The sequence below is a fragment of the Eulemur rufifrons genome, chromosome 16 (genome assembly GCF_041146395.1).
Source record: "Eulemur rufifrons isolate Redbay chromosome 16, OSU_ERuf_1, whole genome shotgun sequence".
Lineage (NCBI taxonomy): Eukaryota > Metazoa > Chordata > Mammalia > Primates > Lemuridae > Eulemur > Eulemur rufifrons.
The window spans coordinates 1,722,927-1,740,670 of NC_090998.1; the positions used below are offsets into that span (position 1 = coordinate 1,722,927).

Here is a 17,744-nt window from a genome sequence, read left to right on the forward strand (position 1 = left end):
AGCCTCTGGCCCCAGAAGGAAAGGTGGCTGTGCGACAGGAGGGTCTGGATCGAGCACCCTCGTCCTCGCCATGGGGCAGTCACGGCGGGTGGCTCACCCTGTCCCCCACTCATCCCCACCTCATCCACACTTAGCGGGTGGGGAGGGAGCCACTCGGCGGCCGGGGTAGATGTCTGTGACGCTCTCCTGAGCCAGAAGGATATTCTTAAGCCCCTTGCAGTGTGGAAGCTGGGGGTCCAACGTGCAGATGCACCAGCCCTGTCCCTGGACCCAGCACTCGGAAGCACAGTGCCGCGGTTCTGGCACACTCCCTGGGCTGCCGCCACGCCCTGACCTGCTCTAGACCCGCTGACCTGCCCTCCTGGACGCACTGCTTCACTCACACACACCCCGCGTCACCAGCACAGCCGCACCACGAACAGTGGGCACACCCCCTCCCAGAGACCGGGGCCTTGAGGACCTGGGCCGTAGGGACAGGCTCTTCCCCTCGGTTCTCTGGCCCCGAGGCCACGGACCCTCGCGTGCTTCCTGCAGTCTTCTCAAGTCAACACCAGTAACAAGGATCCTCTGAGATCCTCTAAAGTGGGCCAAAGCGGTGCTGCCGGATGAGATTTCCCGTCACCATGGTAACCCACTCACACCTCTGCTGCTGGGTTTTCCGGGGACACCGGCCCAGGGGCTGGGAAGCAGCTGTGTGTGTGGATGCAGCCTCCTGAGAGCCCTGCCACACGCCACGGTGTTGCCTCTGTCCTGCCCCAGCACGCCGTCACCGCCAGGCCCCCTGGGGACGCCACTGACTGCACGCCTGTGCCCCGCAGCCTGGCACCATTACTCTCCACACCTCACCCCTCCATCCCCAGCGTCTTCTGGCCTGTGTCCTTGGGTTGGGGCTGGACAGTGCCCTGAGGTGGGTGGCACCCCTTGGGAAAGCGGACGGCAGGCAGAGAGCACGGTGGCTCTCTCTGAGGCTCGCTGCCAGCCAACGTGTCTCAAACAGACTCCAGGAGCAGGGAGAGGACGGCCACATGCTGTGCAGAGGCTTAACCCGTGAGGCCTCCTTTCCCAGGTTTGTCTGCCCAGTCTGCTCCCAGACCGTGGGCCAGGGGTCCTGTCTGGGCCAGAGACACCTGCCTCCAGGGATGTGCAGGTTTCTCAGGGTCGCTAGTCTCCTATTCTGGCTCCGCCCCTCTGGGAGGGCCCGGTGTTGGGTGGGCACTGAGGTCTCCTCATGCTCAGAGAGGGTCGGGAAACCCTGAGCTCATTTCTGGCTACCAGCGGGGGTCTTGGGTGGCCCGGGAGGAGGCCAGCCAGGTTGCTGAAGCCAAGGGCTGCGGAGCGGGTTAGGGAGCCTGGTTCCCCTTGCCCCCTCCCTCCCTACGCGCAAGACAGGGGGTGGGTGGGCCAGAACAGGGGCCCCTTAGAAGGTCATTCTCCAGCAGGTGGACAGAGGCCGGCACTGGCTGCTTATCGGGACCACAGGCCTCCCCCAGGCTGGGGCCACAGTCTTCCTTCTTTTGGCTTGTGGGCGGATACCAGACCTGGGGTTTTCTAAAGGGACTGGGGGGAGGGGAGGGCATCATCAGTGGTGGTATCTTTAGCCTGAGACAGAAGATTTTTAAAGGCAAAATTATATTTCTGGTTTGTTGTTTCAGAAGACCAATAAAGACTGTATTTTCCTACGTACTTCCTGGTTTCATTGGGTGGGAAGGGGAGGTGGGTGCTGGGAGAATCGCTTCCCAGCCCTCACCCGCCCTGGCAGCTGAACAAGGGGCCGAGGGCCATCGCCACAGAGCTCCACGCGACAGACAATGCCTCCCGGCCGGGCCCAGGGCCTCAGGGTGCCGTGGGGAGAGGAGTGGAGACGGGTTGGGTCAGAATGAGGCTCCTCGGCTGAGGGCAGGGAGTGTGGGCCATGGCAGAGCCGGGATCCTAAATGCACCCACACTCTGGCCTGGCAGGAGGATCGTGAGCCTCAGGGGGTTCCTGAGGCAGTGCGGTGGCTCCCGGAGACAAGGGGTGAGCTGGAGAGCCCGTCCCAGCCCCGCGCCCTGTGGTGCTCAGCGCCCTGGCTTGATGGAACCAGCCCTGGCAGCCGGGACAGATGGGCCGAGTGGCAGGAAGGCAGCATTTGCCCAGAGGGTGCCGCTGCACGATGAGGGGGAGGGCGGCTGAAGGGGCTTCTCTGCTCCTGGGTTTTGGCCGCCTGGCGGGGCTGGTGGGGTTGCTGACAGGGAGGAGGAGCCGTGCCACCCAGCACCGTCTCGCCCTGACTGACTGACCCCAGCTCCAGCAAGCCATGCTCTGGGCTCCCGGTATGACCCCTGTGTGGGGCTCGCAGGTGGGCATTGGAATCCCAGAGTGGGGGGCTAGGCAGGGGCATGCTGGGGGCCGGGGAGGGAGAGAGCGAGGCCTCTGGGCTGGTCAGCGCGCGCCAAGCCTGGGGCCACTGCGGGGCTCACTGGGCGGAGGGACTCCCGCCTCCAGGGCTGGCCGGGCCGCTGGCTGAGGGTGTCTGGGCTCTGTGGTTCACTAGTCTTCAGAGACTAGGATGGAAGGTTCTCCTTCCCAGGAGCCACAGGCAAACCCCAGCAGGCCGTGAACCATCAGAGCCCTGAGGAGTTCAGCCCCACTCCGTGGGGGAGCAGGCTGTCCCCTACCCTGGTGGTGAGACGTGTGGGGACGTTGCCTCCTCCAGCCCTAACAGGAGCAGCAGGCCCAACACAGGTCTCCCACCCCCTGTAGAGGCCCAGGACCAAGCCCCGCCTCAGCCTGCACATCTGTGTCATTCAGATGCCAGGGTCCCCACAGAGAAGCCCCCAGCAGCCAAGGGCTGGGCCCACGCTGAGGCCCGGACGGCAGGAAGGGATGGCAGAGTGCTGGGAGGGTGCCTGTCTGTGGAGAGACCCTCTGTGGACCACCACCCACCATCATGATGCTTGACTGTAGGACATGGAGAATTGAAATGGATCCTGACCAAAAAGTTAGATCTCTAGAAATTTTGCATGAGCTGCTGGCAAATCACCTGCCTGGAAATTAAAATGACCCCTCCTCGCCCACCCACTCTTTTTATTTTTGAGATAGGGTCTCACGCTGTCACCCAGGGCTAGAGTGCAGTGGTGCTATCACAGCTCACAGCAACCTCAAACTCCTGGGCTCAAGCAATCCTCCTGCCTCAGCCTCCCGAGTAGCTGGGACTACAGGCACCCGCCACACGCCCCACTAACTTTTTCTATTTTTAGTAGAGATGGGGTCTCTCTCTTGCTCAGGCTGATCTCGAACTCCTGAGCTCAAGGTTTCCCAGAGTGCTGGGATTACAGGCGTGAGCCACCACGCCCGGCCCCACCCGCCCTTCTGCATGGCCCTGTGGTGACACATGGCACGCAGCTGCCCTGCAGCGGGGCCCATCTCCTCCCTGCGCTTCTTGCTGGACACACAAATAGCACACACGCAGCCCCAGCTCAGACACCACACTACCCTGGTGTCCACATGCACACAGTGCCACTGTTTCCAGGCACACAAGCCCCTGCTACCTCCTTGCGCTACAGGCCCTGCCTGGCCCCAGGGTCGGGGTGGCTGAGCCACAGGCCAGGCAGAGGAAATTGCTAAGGAGGCCAAGAGGAGCAGAATAATTGAAGTTTTAGGTCCCCATTCTTTTCCCCTCTCATCCATGCACCCCAGAGCGTAAGAGTGATTGTCTGCAGTGAGTTAATGCACCCCAGAGCGTAAGAGTGATTGTCTGCAGTGAGTTAAACTGGAGGCACGGGGACACGGTTTCTATGGCAACTCCTCTCAGCTCTAATTCAGCTCCGAGTTAAAAATGATATCAAATAATTGGAGAGTGCAGGAAAGCACAGCCAGCAGCCTGACCCACCCCTGTCCCTTCTCCTTAGACCTTCAGATGTGCAGGCGCTGAGAAGGCCCACACCACAGGGAGCAGGACAGTCACGGCGGGGACCCCAGGACGTCTGCAGGGAGTGGAGTTGGGGCTCAAAGTTTGGTCTGGAAATGGTCTGGGGTTAGCATGCCTTGGGCTAAGGGACGCAAGGCAGCTGGGGTGGCACAGCCCCTTTTGAATGCTGCCATCCGCTGTGCCCACAGACGACTAGTGACACAAATGTCTCTGCCCAGGTGATTGAGCAGCATAACACAGAGCCTTCACCTGCCCCTTGGCCAGGATGGCCAGCAGCCGACTCAGGTGGCCCTGGGACCCTTTCTGAGGCAGGAGGACAGAGGCCAGCTGGCTCTTTCATCCCCTTTGCCCTGAATTCAGCCTGGGGAGGAGGCGCACAGACTCTGCCCACCCCAGCCCAGCCCAGCTCACCGGGCCAGGGTGCCTGAGAGCCGGGTCCACAGAGCCAGTGTGGCTGAGCCTGGGTGCTCCCCGGACCACACAGCGTTTCGGAACACAGTGGGGGCCGGGACACAGAAGCTGAAACCCAGGTAAGGAGGGCTTCATCGCAGGGGCCTGACAACCAGGCAGAGACACCAAGGACTTCTTTAGGCACCAAGAAACGACAAAGTCAGGGGAAGCTTATGAGGGTCGCTGGCTGCTCCCATCACGTCGGTCATGGCAAACCGCAGCACGGGGAGGGGGTGAGCCTGGGGGTGAGCCAGTCTGCGCCCAAATTCTGCCTTTACTAACCATTAGCTGCGGGACTTTGGGCAAATAACTTTGCTGTGTCTCAGTTTCCTCATCTGTAAAATGGGTTCCCCTGAGGACTAAATGAGGAAGCACAAAGGAGGCGGCTTCCACAGTGGCTGGCACACATCGAACACACACAGGGGCTCGTACTTCAGGGGTCTCAGCCACAAGCCCAGTTCCCTCGTGAGTGGGACACCAGAGCCCACGGCAACAGGAGAGGGAAGCTACTCGCAGAGTGGGAGAGCAGGCCTGGGCCGCAGGCTCCATCCTGTGTGGCCTTGAGATCTCTTGACCTCTCTGGGTTTCATTTTATTTACTTCATGAATTCTTTTAGATCTAAGGTTTTATGAGTTTATAAACAAAATGACTTACGAAGATTCCGTTTCCCCTCATCCCCACGTTTCACCTGGGGAAACGCACAGCCAGGGGACGGTGGCCTGGCAGGCCGCGTGCGAGTCCTCCTGCTATGACCACGTGCCTGATTCCTGACAGTGACCCACGGTCTCCTGCCCTCAGCGGCGCAAAGGGCTCTCCTACCTGCGGCAATGGCTGTCTTCTTGTCCACTGTCACCGAGACAGCTGTGCTCGCCGTCACCACCACCGGCTCCCCCGGACTTTCTGGGGAAGCAAACATCACCTGGTCACTTTCCCAGCCCCGGGGAAGCGCAGTGCCGGGGGTCCCTACCGCTGTCGTGGAGCAGGAGCAAACGCACACGGCAGGCGAAGCCGGCCTCGCACGACGGGGGGTGCTGCGGGGGCGGGGGGGCTGCAAGGGCGGCCTCGCCTTGGTTCCCTGCGGAGACCCTGGGCGTCAGACGCCGCCCACCTGTGTGGACCTGCACTTGCCGGACACACGTGGCCTCTGGCTGCCTGAGCAGTGCGGTGCTGTGCTGTCCCCGTGACGCTGGGGCTTCTGCCTGCTGTGGCCCATCCTCCCAGCACGTGCCCAGAAGGTTCTTCCCAGCGGGAGGGTGGGCTGCACTTCGGGACTGGCAGTGCGTGATCCCTGGCTGGCCTTTGCAAGTAGGCTCGAGTCACAGGTGACACTAACAGGCTGAGCCGCACAAGGCTGAGGGTGTCTGACTGGCCCGCAGCTCTGCGGGAATCCTGGGCATAGGCGGCCACGGCTCTCCCGCACCCCGGCCCTCGCTACTGCCTCGCTGCCTTTCTGGGACACCCCGCCAGGCTTGCGAGGCCGCAGGGCTTGCTTTGAGCTGCCGTTTTCACTTCTTTAGAAGAATCAGCCGGCGGAGGTGCAGAACTTAAGGCAGCTTCAGCTGGACATTGAGACGGAGCTGCCTGGCTCTGAGCGGGGCAGGCCACCACCTGACCTCAGACTTCCTAGTTCTACTCCGTGCCCGGCCCGGAAGACATCTCTTTTGCAAAGCACTTGTGTCTGCAGGCCAAATGCTATCACTAAAACTTCCAAGAAAGGGGCAAAGTTTTACAATGTGCTATCATATTTTGTCAGAAAGTCTTGATATCAAATTCGACATGGAGGAAACAGGTCACGGAGTCTTGTGTGGACACTGTTACCATGACTGCGTCAGCTGTGATGGGGCTTAACCGCCGGCTTCTCACATCTGCAACGTTGCCGGGATCACCCACCGCACCTGCTGTCGTCAGCCGTCTCACGGCGTCTAAACCTACCCTTGGATTCTAGGAACTTAGAACATATAAGGCTGTCCTGGATTCCAGGAGTTTGCCACAGCCAAGTCTAAGGGAAGACAACAGACACAGAGGTTGGCTTCCCCACCTTCTTCCAGAAACACCTGGAGGACAGTGACGTGGCTGAGCCCTGCAGCCTGCTTTCCAGGACAGACTTTCCGTGTGTGTGCGTGTGTGCGCGTGCTCCGGCCAGCACAGGTGTGCAGGAAACCCACGTGCGGGTGTGGAGGCTCTAATGATGGAGTCCCTGGGGATATTGGGAATTTCAGTTTCCGGGTCGCAGCAGCTACCTGGCCCTGCTCCTGGGGTGAGCGAGCAGGGTGCCACGTGCTGGAGGGCAGGGCCCTGGCTGGCCTAGGGACAGGTGGGCTGCAGAAGGGGGGACGGGCCTGAGCCACCCGGGCCTTGGCGAGCCTGCTGCGTGCTGGCACGTTTCCCAGACACCGACTGCAAAGACGGCTCCATGTGGGCAGGACTCAGCCCACCAGGCCACAGGCAAAGGGCAGTGGCGACAGCCTGGGGACACACCCTGGCAGTCCCCACCCTGGGCCGGCTGCTCTCCTTCTCTTCAGAAGCCACAGGTCCCCTCCCCCCCACCACACAGTAAAATGAAATTATTGCCGTTTTCTTTCTTCTGGGGTGGATGGGAGTGTGCAGAGGTGTCCGCATATGTCTAAGTGTGCGCACGCACCCAGAGAGTGTGCAAGCAGGTGAGGACCAGATTCCCCTCCTCGGCGGCTCCCGCTCCTCTCCTGGGGCCCAGCTCCCCACCCGCCCCCCTCCTACCGCACCGCCACACACAGCTCCTCCAGCAGCTGGCAGCCACGGTCCGGTGACAATGTGGTATCAAGGGAACTCGTGCTCCAGGGCTGCAGGCAGGGGCCAGGGCCTCACTCCAGGGACCCGCCCCAGGATCCTGGGTGCCCTCCTTGGGAGCCCTTTGTGCTACTACACACGGGGGTGGCCAGGGAGGAAGAGCCACCTCTGTCTACCCCAGCGTGTGCAGTGAGTCTAACCTTCCCCATGGGCTTGCACCGGGAATAAAAATGTCCCCTCCTCTTTCCCCTTCCTGCCTTACGCTCGGTATGGCAACTGAGCCTGGACTTTGGTGGGACAGACCTTGGTTCTAGCCTGGCTCTGGAGCTCCCTTGCTGTGTGACCCTGGGCAAGTCACGGAACCTCTCTGAGCCTCAGATTCTCCCAAAGTTGAGGACTAAGAACACTTATCTCACGGGGTCATGCAGACTGAACGAGCTATGTGCAGAACACTTTTGGAAAGCGTGTTCGTTCGGGTGCCTGGGTGGGAGGGACAGGCAGAGCCTGGGGAGGCAGGTGTAGCCAGCACAAGGTGAGGAGGCTTCCAGTGGGCACAGAGGTGGGACTCCTCCCTGCTGTCTGCCTGCCTGTTCTTGTCCCAGGAGGAGCCCCTGGAGCCTGGGCCAGGGTGTTTCTCCATCTCAGTCTTGAGATGGCTTTGGTGCAGTGGTGGCTGGACAGCCTTTGGGAGAAGGGCACCTTGAAGGGGGAGTTCCAAGTTGACCACCAGCCTGCGGCCCTCCTGTCACACATCTCCCCCCTCCGGTGGCTCATCCCCCTGCAGGTGGGGGCTCTCCAGGCCCTGGGCCCACTGGGCTGGGATCAGCTCCCCAGTGGTTACCGGTGGAGACCCTGCCCTGCCACAGAATGCTGGGCCCCTGGACAAACTCCTCAACCTCCTGGGCCAGAGTCTCTGCAAGGATGAAGCTATGCCGACACTAAAGTCCCTCTCAGGTCTAAGCATTTTGTGATTTTCCTGGTGCTCTGTTAAAGCCACTTAATTTTTCTTTTGAGCCATTTTGCAGAGTGGAGCTGGGGTTGGGTGCCGGGTGCCTGCCAGCTCTGAGAGCGTCCTGGTCCTTGGCCTTGTCGGGGTTTTCTGGCTGATGGTGACGGCCAACCTGGTGCCTCCTGCGCACCTGGGAGGCTCCCCCTACCACCAGCCGAGAGCTCCTCGGGGGCTGGCTGGGAGCTCCCTGTGGCTGCTCCTGGGTGACCTCACGGAGTGGGGACCCGGCTGCTTTCTTTTTGTTTGGGAAGAGCACGGCGATTTATGGAACTTTCACAGACACACAGACTTGTAGAAATAGAAGAATCTTAGAGATCAACTCTTCCGATGCCCTCAAATTTGGAGTTCGGGCCAGAACACAGCCCTCCTGACTTGCGGGCGAATCCCTCTCCTTTGCCCTGTGCTGGGTGGGGGAGCACGGCGTTGACCGCTGGCTGGGGCCCGGCAGTCAGCCCACGGCCAGCGTGGGGCCCGGGGCGTGGGGAGGCAGGAAGGAGCCTTCTCAGGCCTCCAGTGAGTGTCAGGAAGGCAGGGAGAGAACCCTGGTGGTCTGGACATTTGTCCCACCCCCACCCATTTCCCATGTAGAGCACAACAGGAGGGGACGTTCAGATCCTGGCCCTGGCCCAAGAGCAAGGGCTGTGGGTTACCTGGTCCCTCTGCAAAGCGGAGGTTGAAGACAAAGCTGCCAGCAGGCTGCTCGGAGGCCTGGCGGTACCACAGCGGGAAACGGTCCAGCGTGAACACACTGGCCTCATCTGCAGGCGTCAGGAACTTCCTGCAAGGAGGAAGACTTGGTACCTACCCCGACACCTGGGAACCTATATAGCCGTCCCTTTTTCCTTGTTCCTTGCAAGATCACCTTGGCTGGGCCAAGAGAGTACTCCCTCTGCTTTGGCAGAGTTGCTGACAGATGACAGACAGATAGAAACACTAGCCCCAACATTAGTAGCGCCCCAGACAATGGTCCCCAGCAATTCCTGACTCTTCCAGAATCAAAATGGTGTCACACCTGATGGCACACAGGCAGCTGGAAGAGGTGCAGGGTCTGTGTTATGAAGGAGTACTTTCCACTTTTATGCAAACTCTTTTGTCTGCAGGATTTATTTCCTTTGGATGTAGCCTAAACTATTTTCGTCTGGCTCAGTGGCATGTCTGAGGGCGGCAGTTGCACAGTCAACGCCATCATGGCTCTAATAGAGGGGCATGGATTCCCCCAAACAGCTCCTTCGGAAGGACTGCGCTAAGGCTTTTGAAGGCATTGTGAGCCCCCTTTGCCAAGCAGCTCTGCCTTGCTGATCATGGTTTTGCGTTCCCTGCGCACACAGCAGCCCACGGGAGGAGGGTGCGTCCAGAAGCAGAGTGGGAGGCAGGGGAGGGAGCGGGGAATTGCAACGCTGCTGTGGGTGATCCGCACGGTGAGTAACTGAGGTTTGCTTTTGAGAGTGATGGGCTCTCCTGCCTGCAGGCCACCTGCCTTGCTGCACGGTCACTGGGGCTGCCGTTCGAAAGGTCCGGTTGCAGGGAGCCCTCTGGGAGAGCTCACGGGAGCAGAGGCCCTCTGCCACCTCGGGAGGGGCTGTCTGTGTTGAGATCTCCTTCTTCCATTCTCAGAAGGCTTTTAGAGGGGCTGGGGGAGCACTGAGGCTACAGAAGGGTCATGGAGGCAGCAGCGAGCTCTCCTCTCCGCCTCTGAGTGAGCGGAGGGGAGGAGGGGCGGGAGGAGGGAGGGAGAGGGAAGAGCAACTTAATTTGTTTTCCTAGAAAGCCTCAGCTTTGCTTAGCAAGTGTGGATTTGTCACAGAGTCCTGGAAGGAGCTCAAAGATGGTGCCCCGTGGCTGAGTGTGCTTGGATTTAGTGAGAGGAGCAGCCGGCGGGTGGGAGGCGAGGACAGTGGGGTCAAGGCTGCCCAGCGGCCCTTGGCTGTTCTCCCGGTGGTGCCTGGTGGCCTCACCGGTTTTCGTCTCCAGGTTGGAGGCGGGGCAGGTGGCATGCTCTCCTCTGCTCCTGCCCTGGGCCCTTGGTCCTCCCAGAATCCGGCCTTTGCTTAGAGCAGGGTTTTGTGGCCGGGCCCCAGTGACGTGGTGGGCCAGACGCTGCCCACTAGAGGCCAGTAGCAGCCTCTCCACCTCCCCCAGTGTGACTGTCAAAAATGTACCCAGATCATGCCGAATGCCCCCCAGGAGGGGGAAATCACCCCAGTGGAGCCTTTCTGCTTGGCCTCTTAAGCCTCCCATGCCCCCCAGGGAGCCCGAACTGGGACCTTGCCAGAGGAGGTGAGAGTCGGCAGCCCCCTACATGGCGAGACGGTGGCTGGCGCTGCCGCTGCCAGGGGTGGGCTCTCCATGGGCAGGGCCCCAGTGGCAGCCCCTGGCCCCTCTGGGGCGGGAGAAGTGTCTCCAGAGAAGGGGGCACAGCCAGAAGACAGCCTGTCACATAGAGACAAGTCCCAGAGAGGAAAGCAATTTAGGGTTCCCCTCTTAGAGACCCCCGCCAAGTGGAATCTCTGACTGACCCTCAACTTCAAAGCCTCTCTCTTCCCTGACCGCCCACCCACTGGCCTCTCCTGGGGACGCCTCCAGGACGTGTGTGGGCCTGGCGGAAGGGCTACTTTTCTCCCTCTCCCAACTGCAAATCCCAACCCTCTGCCCCCACTGGCTCCCAGGGGCTGAGTAAGCCGGAGACCACGTCTCAGTCCGCCCACTGCCACGGGAACCCGCCTAAGAATCTGTCCTTCTCCACCCTGCAGGGCTCCCTCCCAGGGTGGCAGCAGGACTCACCTGTCGGAGACCTTCTCGGAGCCCACGAACAAGCTGCTTCTAAGGAGGCCGGCCCGGGTGCCCAGGAAGGCCATGTCCACTGCGTGCTCCGTCTCACTGGGGGGGAAAGCGGCAGCGGTTACCGCATGGACGCGGCACAGGAGGCACAGGGAGGCCTGCAGGGCTCTCCGGGCCTCTCCCAGCTGGCGCCCAACCTGGCTCAGGGGAAACTTTCCTGGAGGGCGGAGTTCTCGGGGAGTCGCTCCCATCTGCTGGCTGCAGTACATGCCGCGTCGGGTGCCGGCATCCGGGCAGCACCCCCCCTGGCTGAATGGACACCCCAGACCGGCCTCTGCTTTGTCAGGTCTAGCTCCCAATTTGTCCCCCTGGGGTTGGATCTGGAAGACAGAAGGAACTCCGGAAGGAGATTCTGTCCTGGGACCAAGGAATGGGAACGTACGACCAGCACGTACATGGCCCCTCACAGTTTTCAGCCCATTTCACATGGTGCCCCGATCACTGAAATGAGAAGGCACCGTCTGCACCCACCTGCGAGATGCCCTGGGGGGCCGCGTGCCTAGCCAGTGAGACAAGTCCACCAGCCCCTGCAACATGACTGCCTTCCTCCCAGTCTCAAAGCTGTGAAGCCATGGCAACGGCACCAGGGCGGGACGTCGTCCTTCTAACTTTGGCACTGTCTTGTTCCTGGCCCCGAGTTTTGGAGGCTATGCCCTGATTTCTCCCAGTGACTGTGTCTGTGGGCTTGGGGGAGCAGACAAGGCGGGAGCCCCCGAAGCCTCACCCAGGGAAAAGGCTGCCTCTTCTCATGAGGCTCAGCGAGAGGCTGTTGGAGTCTCCCTTGGGGGGTGGGGGGCAAGAGTGGCGCCGCACAGCGTCCGTGGACAGGGCACGAACCGGATTAAAGCACCCCCCGAGGACAAGTGTCTGGAGACTCAGACAGGGTCTCCCCCAGCCCGTGCTGTAGACAGGGGGCTCGTACAGGGCATTGCCGGGATTGTGCGGACTCGCCCTGCCACAGACCCGCCGAGTCACACCCTCTGGGGTGGGCCTGGGCGCCTGGGCTTCACCAAAGAGACCCTGATCCAGCTGTTGACTCACCAGCCGCACCACCCACAGCTCAGCTCGACGACCCCAGCCACGGTCAGGCCGCAGCTAGATGGGCCTGGCCCGGCCCCCGCAGCTAGATTGTTTTGAAGCAAATCCCAGATATTTCATGGGTAAATATTTTAATTTTAATTTGTGTTATTAAAATATAAGGAATTTTTTTAAAAAAACACCTCAATGCCATTATCACACCTTTAACCCCCCTCCATTCCTTAATATCATCAGATGAGTCAATTGCCTTATGAATTTTTTAAGTTCGATTGAATCCGAGTCTGACTAAGGTCCATGCTTTGCGACTGGTTGGTATTAATAACTTTTTTGTCTGTCTCTCTCTCTATGTGTGTCTTTATTGATATATCGTTCACATACCATACAATTCACTCACTTAAAGTGTAAAATTCAATGGTTTTTGGTGTCGTCACAGAGCGGTACAGCCATCGCCACTGTGAATTGTAGAACTTTTCACCGCCCGCAAAAGAACCCCCCTGTTGGCAATCATCTTCCATCTTTTAACCTGGTTCCCTTTCTGGCCCCACCCTCGCTCTCCCCTTCTCTTTTCCATGCAGCTGACTTCCTGAGCAAACTAGGGCATTTGTCTGTGGACTTCTGCGTGTCTGGATTTGGCCACTGCGGTGCTGTGGTGTCACCGTACAGGCGCTCCCGCCCTGGGGTCTCCCGGCCGGCAGCCAGCCCAGGGGCCGGCCCAGGTTCAGCTGCGTTTTCACAGACGGTGTGTCCTTCAGCAAGAGCCACACACTATCGGATCGATTACAGGTTGCAAAATAGGTTTATTCCTTTATTTCTTCTTTATTTTATTTTCACCTGGAATACTTGTATAAATAAAAACCTCCCCTCATCAATATTTGGTTATCCTGAAGTACAACTTGTACAATCGACTCTTTTTGTTTCTTTGCCAGTTTTTAGAATAATGCATTGTTTCTTAACATCTTCCAAAGATGATCAATGAGGTTTTTTTCCCAGTACCATTACGAACCCAAAGGTTTTTAAAAACATATTTCGTGTGTTTTAACCAATTGCAGGTATTATGACTGTTGCTGCTCTGATCGTCCCACCTTTGGCCAGCGAGAGGCTCCTTCAGTTGGCCCTGGGGTGGTCCCTTTGGCACAGTCTCATTATCTTTGGTAGCTTCCAGCTTCCTGGCAGGACAGGACGTTTCAGGTCACGATGTGCGTGCCCCGCCCGTGATGGAGTCCGACGTTTCTCAAGGAGCAGGGCTCGCTTGGACGAGCACTGGCACGCAGAGGCCACAGCCCAGGGCTGGGACACTCACTGAGGTCAGTCCTTCCAGTGGCCAGAGCTAGCATAACCTTTTTATATCTTTAAGAGAAAATACATCATGAGTTCAAATTGACATTTCCAATTCAAACTCAGCATTATATCTAAATTTCTTTGATTCTTGAAATTTGCATCTTTTTTCTCTTTTGCTGAAAATCTTGGTTCCTGACGACATTAACCTAGTCCCATTTGCTCTGCCTATTCAGAATAACAATGCCAGAATTATTTCTAGCAATATGAATGCTGAGCATAGTCTGAGATTGTATTTGTTTAATATTTACAGTTCTAAAGCTCCCTAAAGAATTACCCTATGTATGGTTATTTCACAAATTTGATAAACAGCCAGGCTTATTTGTTTCATTTGCTTTCAATTTTTTAGAGGTTGCTTTTTAAAATTTAATTTTGTTTTATAACTAGATAAGGCATTTACACGGGTTCAAAGTCAATATTAAAAATAAGACATATTCAGAGGAGTCTATCTCTGTATGTATCTCCTTGTTCTTTCACTCTTCCTAGAGGTAACCTTATTTTTGGTTTATTGTTCCATTAAAAAATACATGTGTGTATGTGTGTGCACATGTATACATGCATATTTATGTGTATGTACAAGTAATTATGCAAATATATTTGTATTTCCTCTTTTTAGAAAAATAGTGGGGGTATAATTCACACTTTTCCTCATTACTGAAGATTATTTTATAGCAGCAGTAGATAGACGTATTTCTAGGCTGCATAAAATGCTATCACCTGGATCCACCACGGTGCAATTATGCATGTTGTTTTCAATCTTTTGCTGTTATTAAAGGCGCGGTAATGAATGGCCCATATTTTTGCTTTCAAAAATATGTATCTTTGGGACAAGGTCCTAGAAGGGTGATTGCTGGGTCAAAGCATAAATGCACATGTCATTTTGGTAGATGTCATCCAGTTCCCTCCACAGGGCTGGAAGCATTTTGTGTTCCTACCACAGCATGTGGAATGCCTGACTCCCCACAGCTGGGCCAGCCGTGCACGCCCACAGTTACATGGCCAGCAGCCTCATGGATGGGAAGTCCACTCTGGATATAGTTTTAACTTGCATTTAAAACTAAATGCTCCGTTGAACATTTTTCCAAATATTTAAGGACTATTTGTATTTTTCCTCTGTGAACTGTCTTTCCCTTTGGACCACTTTCCCTCTAGAGTGGTTGCTCTTTTATGTCTCTATTTTCTTTACTTATTGTGAATATATAATATATAGAGAGTACGCCTTTATCTGTTTTATAAGTTGCAAACATCTCTCCAGTTTGTTGTTTCTCTTTTTACCTTGCTTGTGTTTTTACTTTTGCCATTTGTTAAATTTATCTGTCATTCCTGTGTTGCTTCTGCATTTTGAGTCATTGTTGGGAAAGATTTCCCCACTCCTAGATTTTAGAGCAATTGGCTCATGTTTTCTTTTAGTATTTATATAGTTTCATTTTTTACACTTGCATCGCTGAGTCATTTGGACTTTATCCAGGTGTATGGTGTGAGAAAAGAACACAACTTTATCATTCTCCATATGGCTTTCAAACAAGTTATTTAAAAATCCATCTTTCCTTCATTGATTTGACGTGATGCCTCTGTCATATACTAAATTCCCACATGCGTTTAGATAAATTTCCAGATTCCTATTCCGTTCCCTTGGCCGGCCTGCCTTTTCACGTGCCAATGCCACGCGCTATGATTCGTGCAGGCTTTGTCACGTGCTGTGACGTCGTGGTAGGCCCAGCCTCGCTTCACTACTTTCTCTGTCAGGCGTTTCCGGGCTATTCTTACTTGTTCTTCCAAATGAACTTGACAATCGATTTATCTGCACCCAGAAAAATACTGACGGCATGGCATTTTTATTGGGGTTGCATCAAATTTATAAATTAACTCTGGAAGGAATAATATCTTTATGATGTGGAATCCTCCTATCCAAAAACACTATCTGTCTTTCCATGTGTTGTAGTCTACTTTTGTGTTTTTCAAAAGTGTTTCATAATTTTCCTTATGTAGGTTTTTGGCCAGTTCTTATAGTTTATAGAACTATAGAACATGTTCTTATAATCTTATAACTTTATCATATTTTGTTTCTTGTCCTTCTAAATAAGCCTTCTCGTATTACACCTTCTACCTGGTTTCTGTTGTCACCTGTTACTTTACTAAATTCTCTTATTGGGTATGGTAGTTTCCCCATTAATTCTTTTGGGGTTTCCAGGTATATAATCTTATCATCTTTAAATAGAGACAGTTTGACTTCTTTCCTCCCCTTTCTCATTTCTCTAAGTGCTTTCTCTCATCTAATTGCACTGGTCTCTTCTGACCCTGCTAAGCAGCAGGAGTGAAGTGGGCGTGCTGTCGCCGGAGGGCCTCTAGCCCTGTTAAGATGTTGACTTTCAGGTCTAGATCGATCTCAATTTTATGGAGTGGTTTTTAAAAACATGAATGGATATGATATTACTATTTGTTTAAATGCCTTTTCTACATCTAAGGTTTGTAATTTTTCTCCTTAGCTTTATGTTATTTTATATTAATTCCCTAGGGAGTCTTTTCTGATGTACACTCTGATTAAGAATATTTGCTTTTCAATGTTTCTCCACATTAATAACATCTGTGGGCCGGGCGCGGTGGCTCACGCCTGTAATCCTAGCACTCTGGGAGGCCGAGGCGGGTGGATCGCTCAAGGTCAGGAGTTCGAGACCAGCCTGAGCAAGAGCGAGACCTCGTCTCTACTAAAAATAGAAAGAAATTATATGGACAACTAAAAATATATATAGAAAAAATTAGCCGGGCATGGTGGCGCATGCCTGTAGTCCCAGCTACTCGGGAGGCTGAGGCAGTAGGATCGCTTAAGCCCAGGAGTTTGAGGTTGCTGTGAGCTAGGCTGACGCCATGGCACTCACTCTAGCCCGGGCAACAGAGTGAGACTCTGTCTCAAAAAAAAAAAAAAAAAAAAAAAAATCTGTGGTTATCTTCTGAGCTTGGAGAGATGAGGATTATGCCCCTTCTCTCCAAACCTGGTGGTCCAGCCCTCTGTGGGGGCACAACACAGGGGTCAGGAGCCTCGGCTCTGGGACGAGGGGCCAGGTTTTGATTCCAGCTCTGCGGCCCAGGTGGCAGATGGCCTGGGGCAAGGTGCTGGCTGTCACTCTGCTTTGGTGTCCTCATCTGTAACAAAGGGTGATGACAGCACCTGTGTCGGAGGATTGTAGTGAGGACAAGGTGGGTTAATATACCCTAAGTACTTAGAACAGTTCCTGGCCCCCTGGATTCTTTCTCTTTCTCTCTGTTAGTTTTATTTAATTTTATATAGGTCATATTTTCCATGGTTCCAGATCACACCAAAAACTATACAGTGAAAAGTGTTCTTTTCATCCCTGTTTCAGTTACCCATTTTTCTAACTAGAAACCACCAGGGAGGACGGTTTCCTCCGGAGCATTCCCCAGGTACTGCGTGGAGAGATACACAGGCATGACACGCACACACGCACACACACACTCTGTCCGCAGCCTCTCTCCTGCGTGGAAGCGCATCACGCAGAACATGCCACGTTCTGCTTTTTGCAGTAGGAGATCATCCCTGTAAAATCCTGTAGATGTTTTTATTAGGATAGCATTAATAAACTAATTTAGGGGAGATTTGACGTCTTCACAATGTTGAATCTTCCTACTCAGGACCAAGGTGCGGCCCAGGGTGACCTTAACCTCATTAGCATCTTACACGGCCCCTCCGCACTCACACGCACACGCACACACACACACACACGCACTCACATGCCGCTCATCTGTCCACCTGGTCACTAAGCACGATAGCCCCAGTAAAGACCAGCAAAGGGAGTGAGGAGATCTAAGGGGCTGGGAAACACAGAGGTCAAGTTCACTGGTGTCAAGACCTTATCTGCTGGAAACAAAGGCTCTTGGCAGGGCACTGTGGCTAATGGGCTGTCACGGCTGGCTGAAGCCCAATGCAGGGAGAGGGGCTCTCAGAATGGGGCTGTCCTGGGGTGGGGACTGAGACCTCTGCCCGGGAGACCTGCACGTGGTCTTCTTCACGAAAGCAGCAGCCCTCTACTGCGTGTGGAAGCTCTGCCAAGCCACTCCCCTGGGGCTGTGTAGAGGTCCCTCGCCCCCCGCCCATGTCTTCATCTTAGGCCAGGAGATGTGGGAGGAGTCCTGAGCCACCAGCCAGGTGGCAGCAGGGGCCCTTACTCAGCCAGGGAAACCTGGGCCCCCGGGTGTTGCCCCCAGGAACCCGTGCGTACTTGGAGACGTTGAGGGCCAGCGCTGTCCAGTAGGCTTCCATGGGGGCTGTCACCACCGCGTCGAACAGCACCTCTCGCACCAGCTCCTCGTCACCTGGGGGCAAAACAAAAGGGGACCAGGCCACGTGCTTCCCCCGTGATCAGGAGCACAGCTCACCGCCCT

The 17,744-nt window shown here is 55.6% G+C and overlaps 1 protein-coding gene across 1 annotated transcript in view; it reads right to left on the reverse strand.

Moving 5' to 3' along the window:
• Positions 1-17,744, reverse strand: part of CACNA2D4 (calcium voltage-gated channel auxiliary subunit alpha2delta 4) — a 110,723-nt gene that overhangs the window by 36,049 nt on the left and 56,930 nt on the right. The window contains exons 24-27 of the mRNA XM_069490395.1: positions 17,582-17,675; positions 10,917-11,012; positions 8,786-8,913; positions 5,180-5,260 (exon numbers count right to left, since the gene is read on the reverse strand). Coding sequence (XP_069346496.1) covers positions 5,180-5,260; positions 8,786-8,913; positions 10,917-11,012; positions 17,582-17,675 — 399 coding nt within the window. The remainder of the gene's footprint in view (positions 1-5,179; positions 5,261-8,785; positions 8,914-10,916; positions 11,013-17,581; positions 17,676-17,744) is intronic.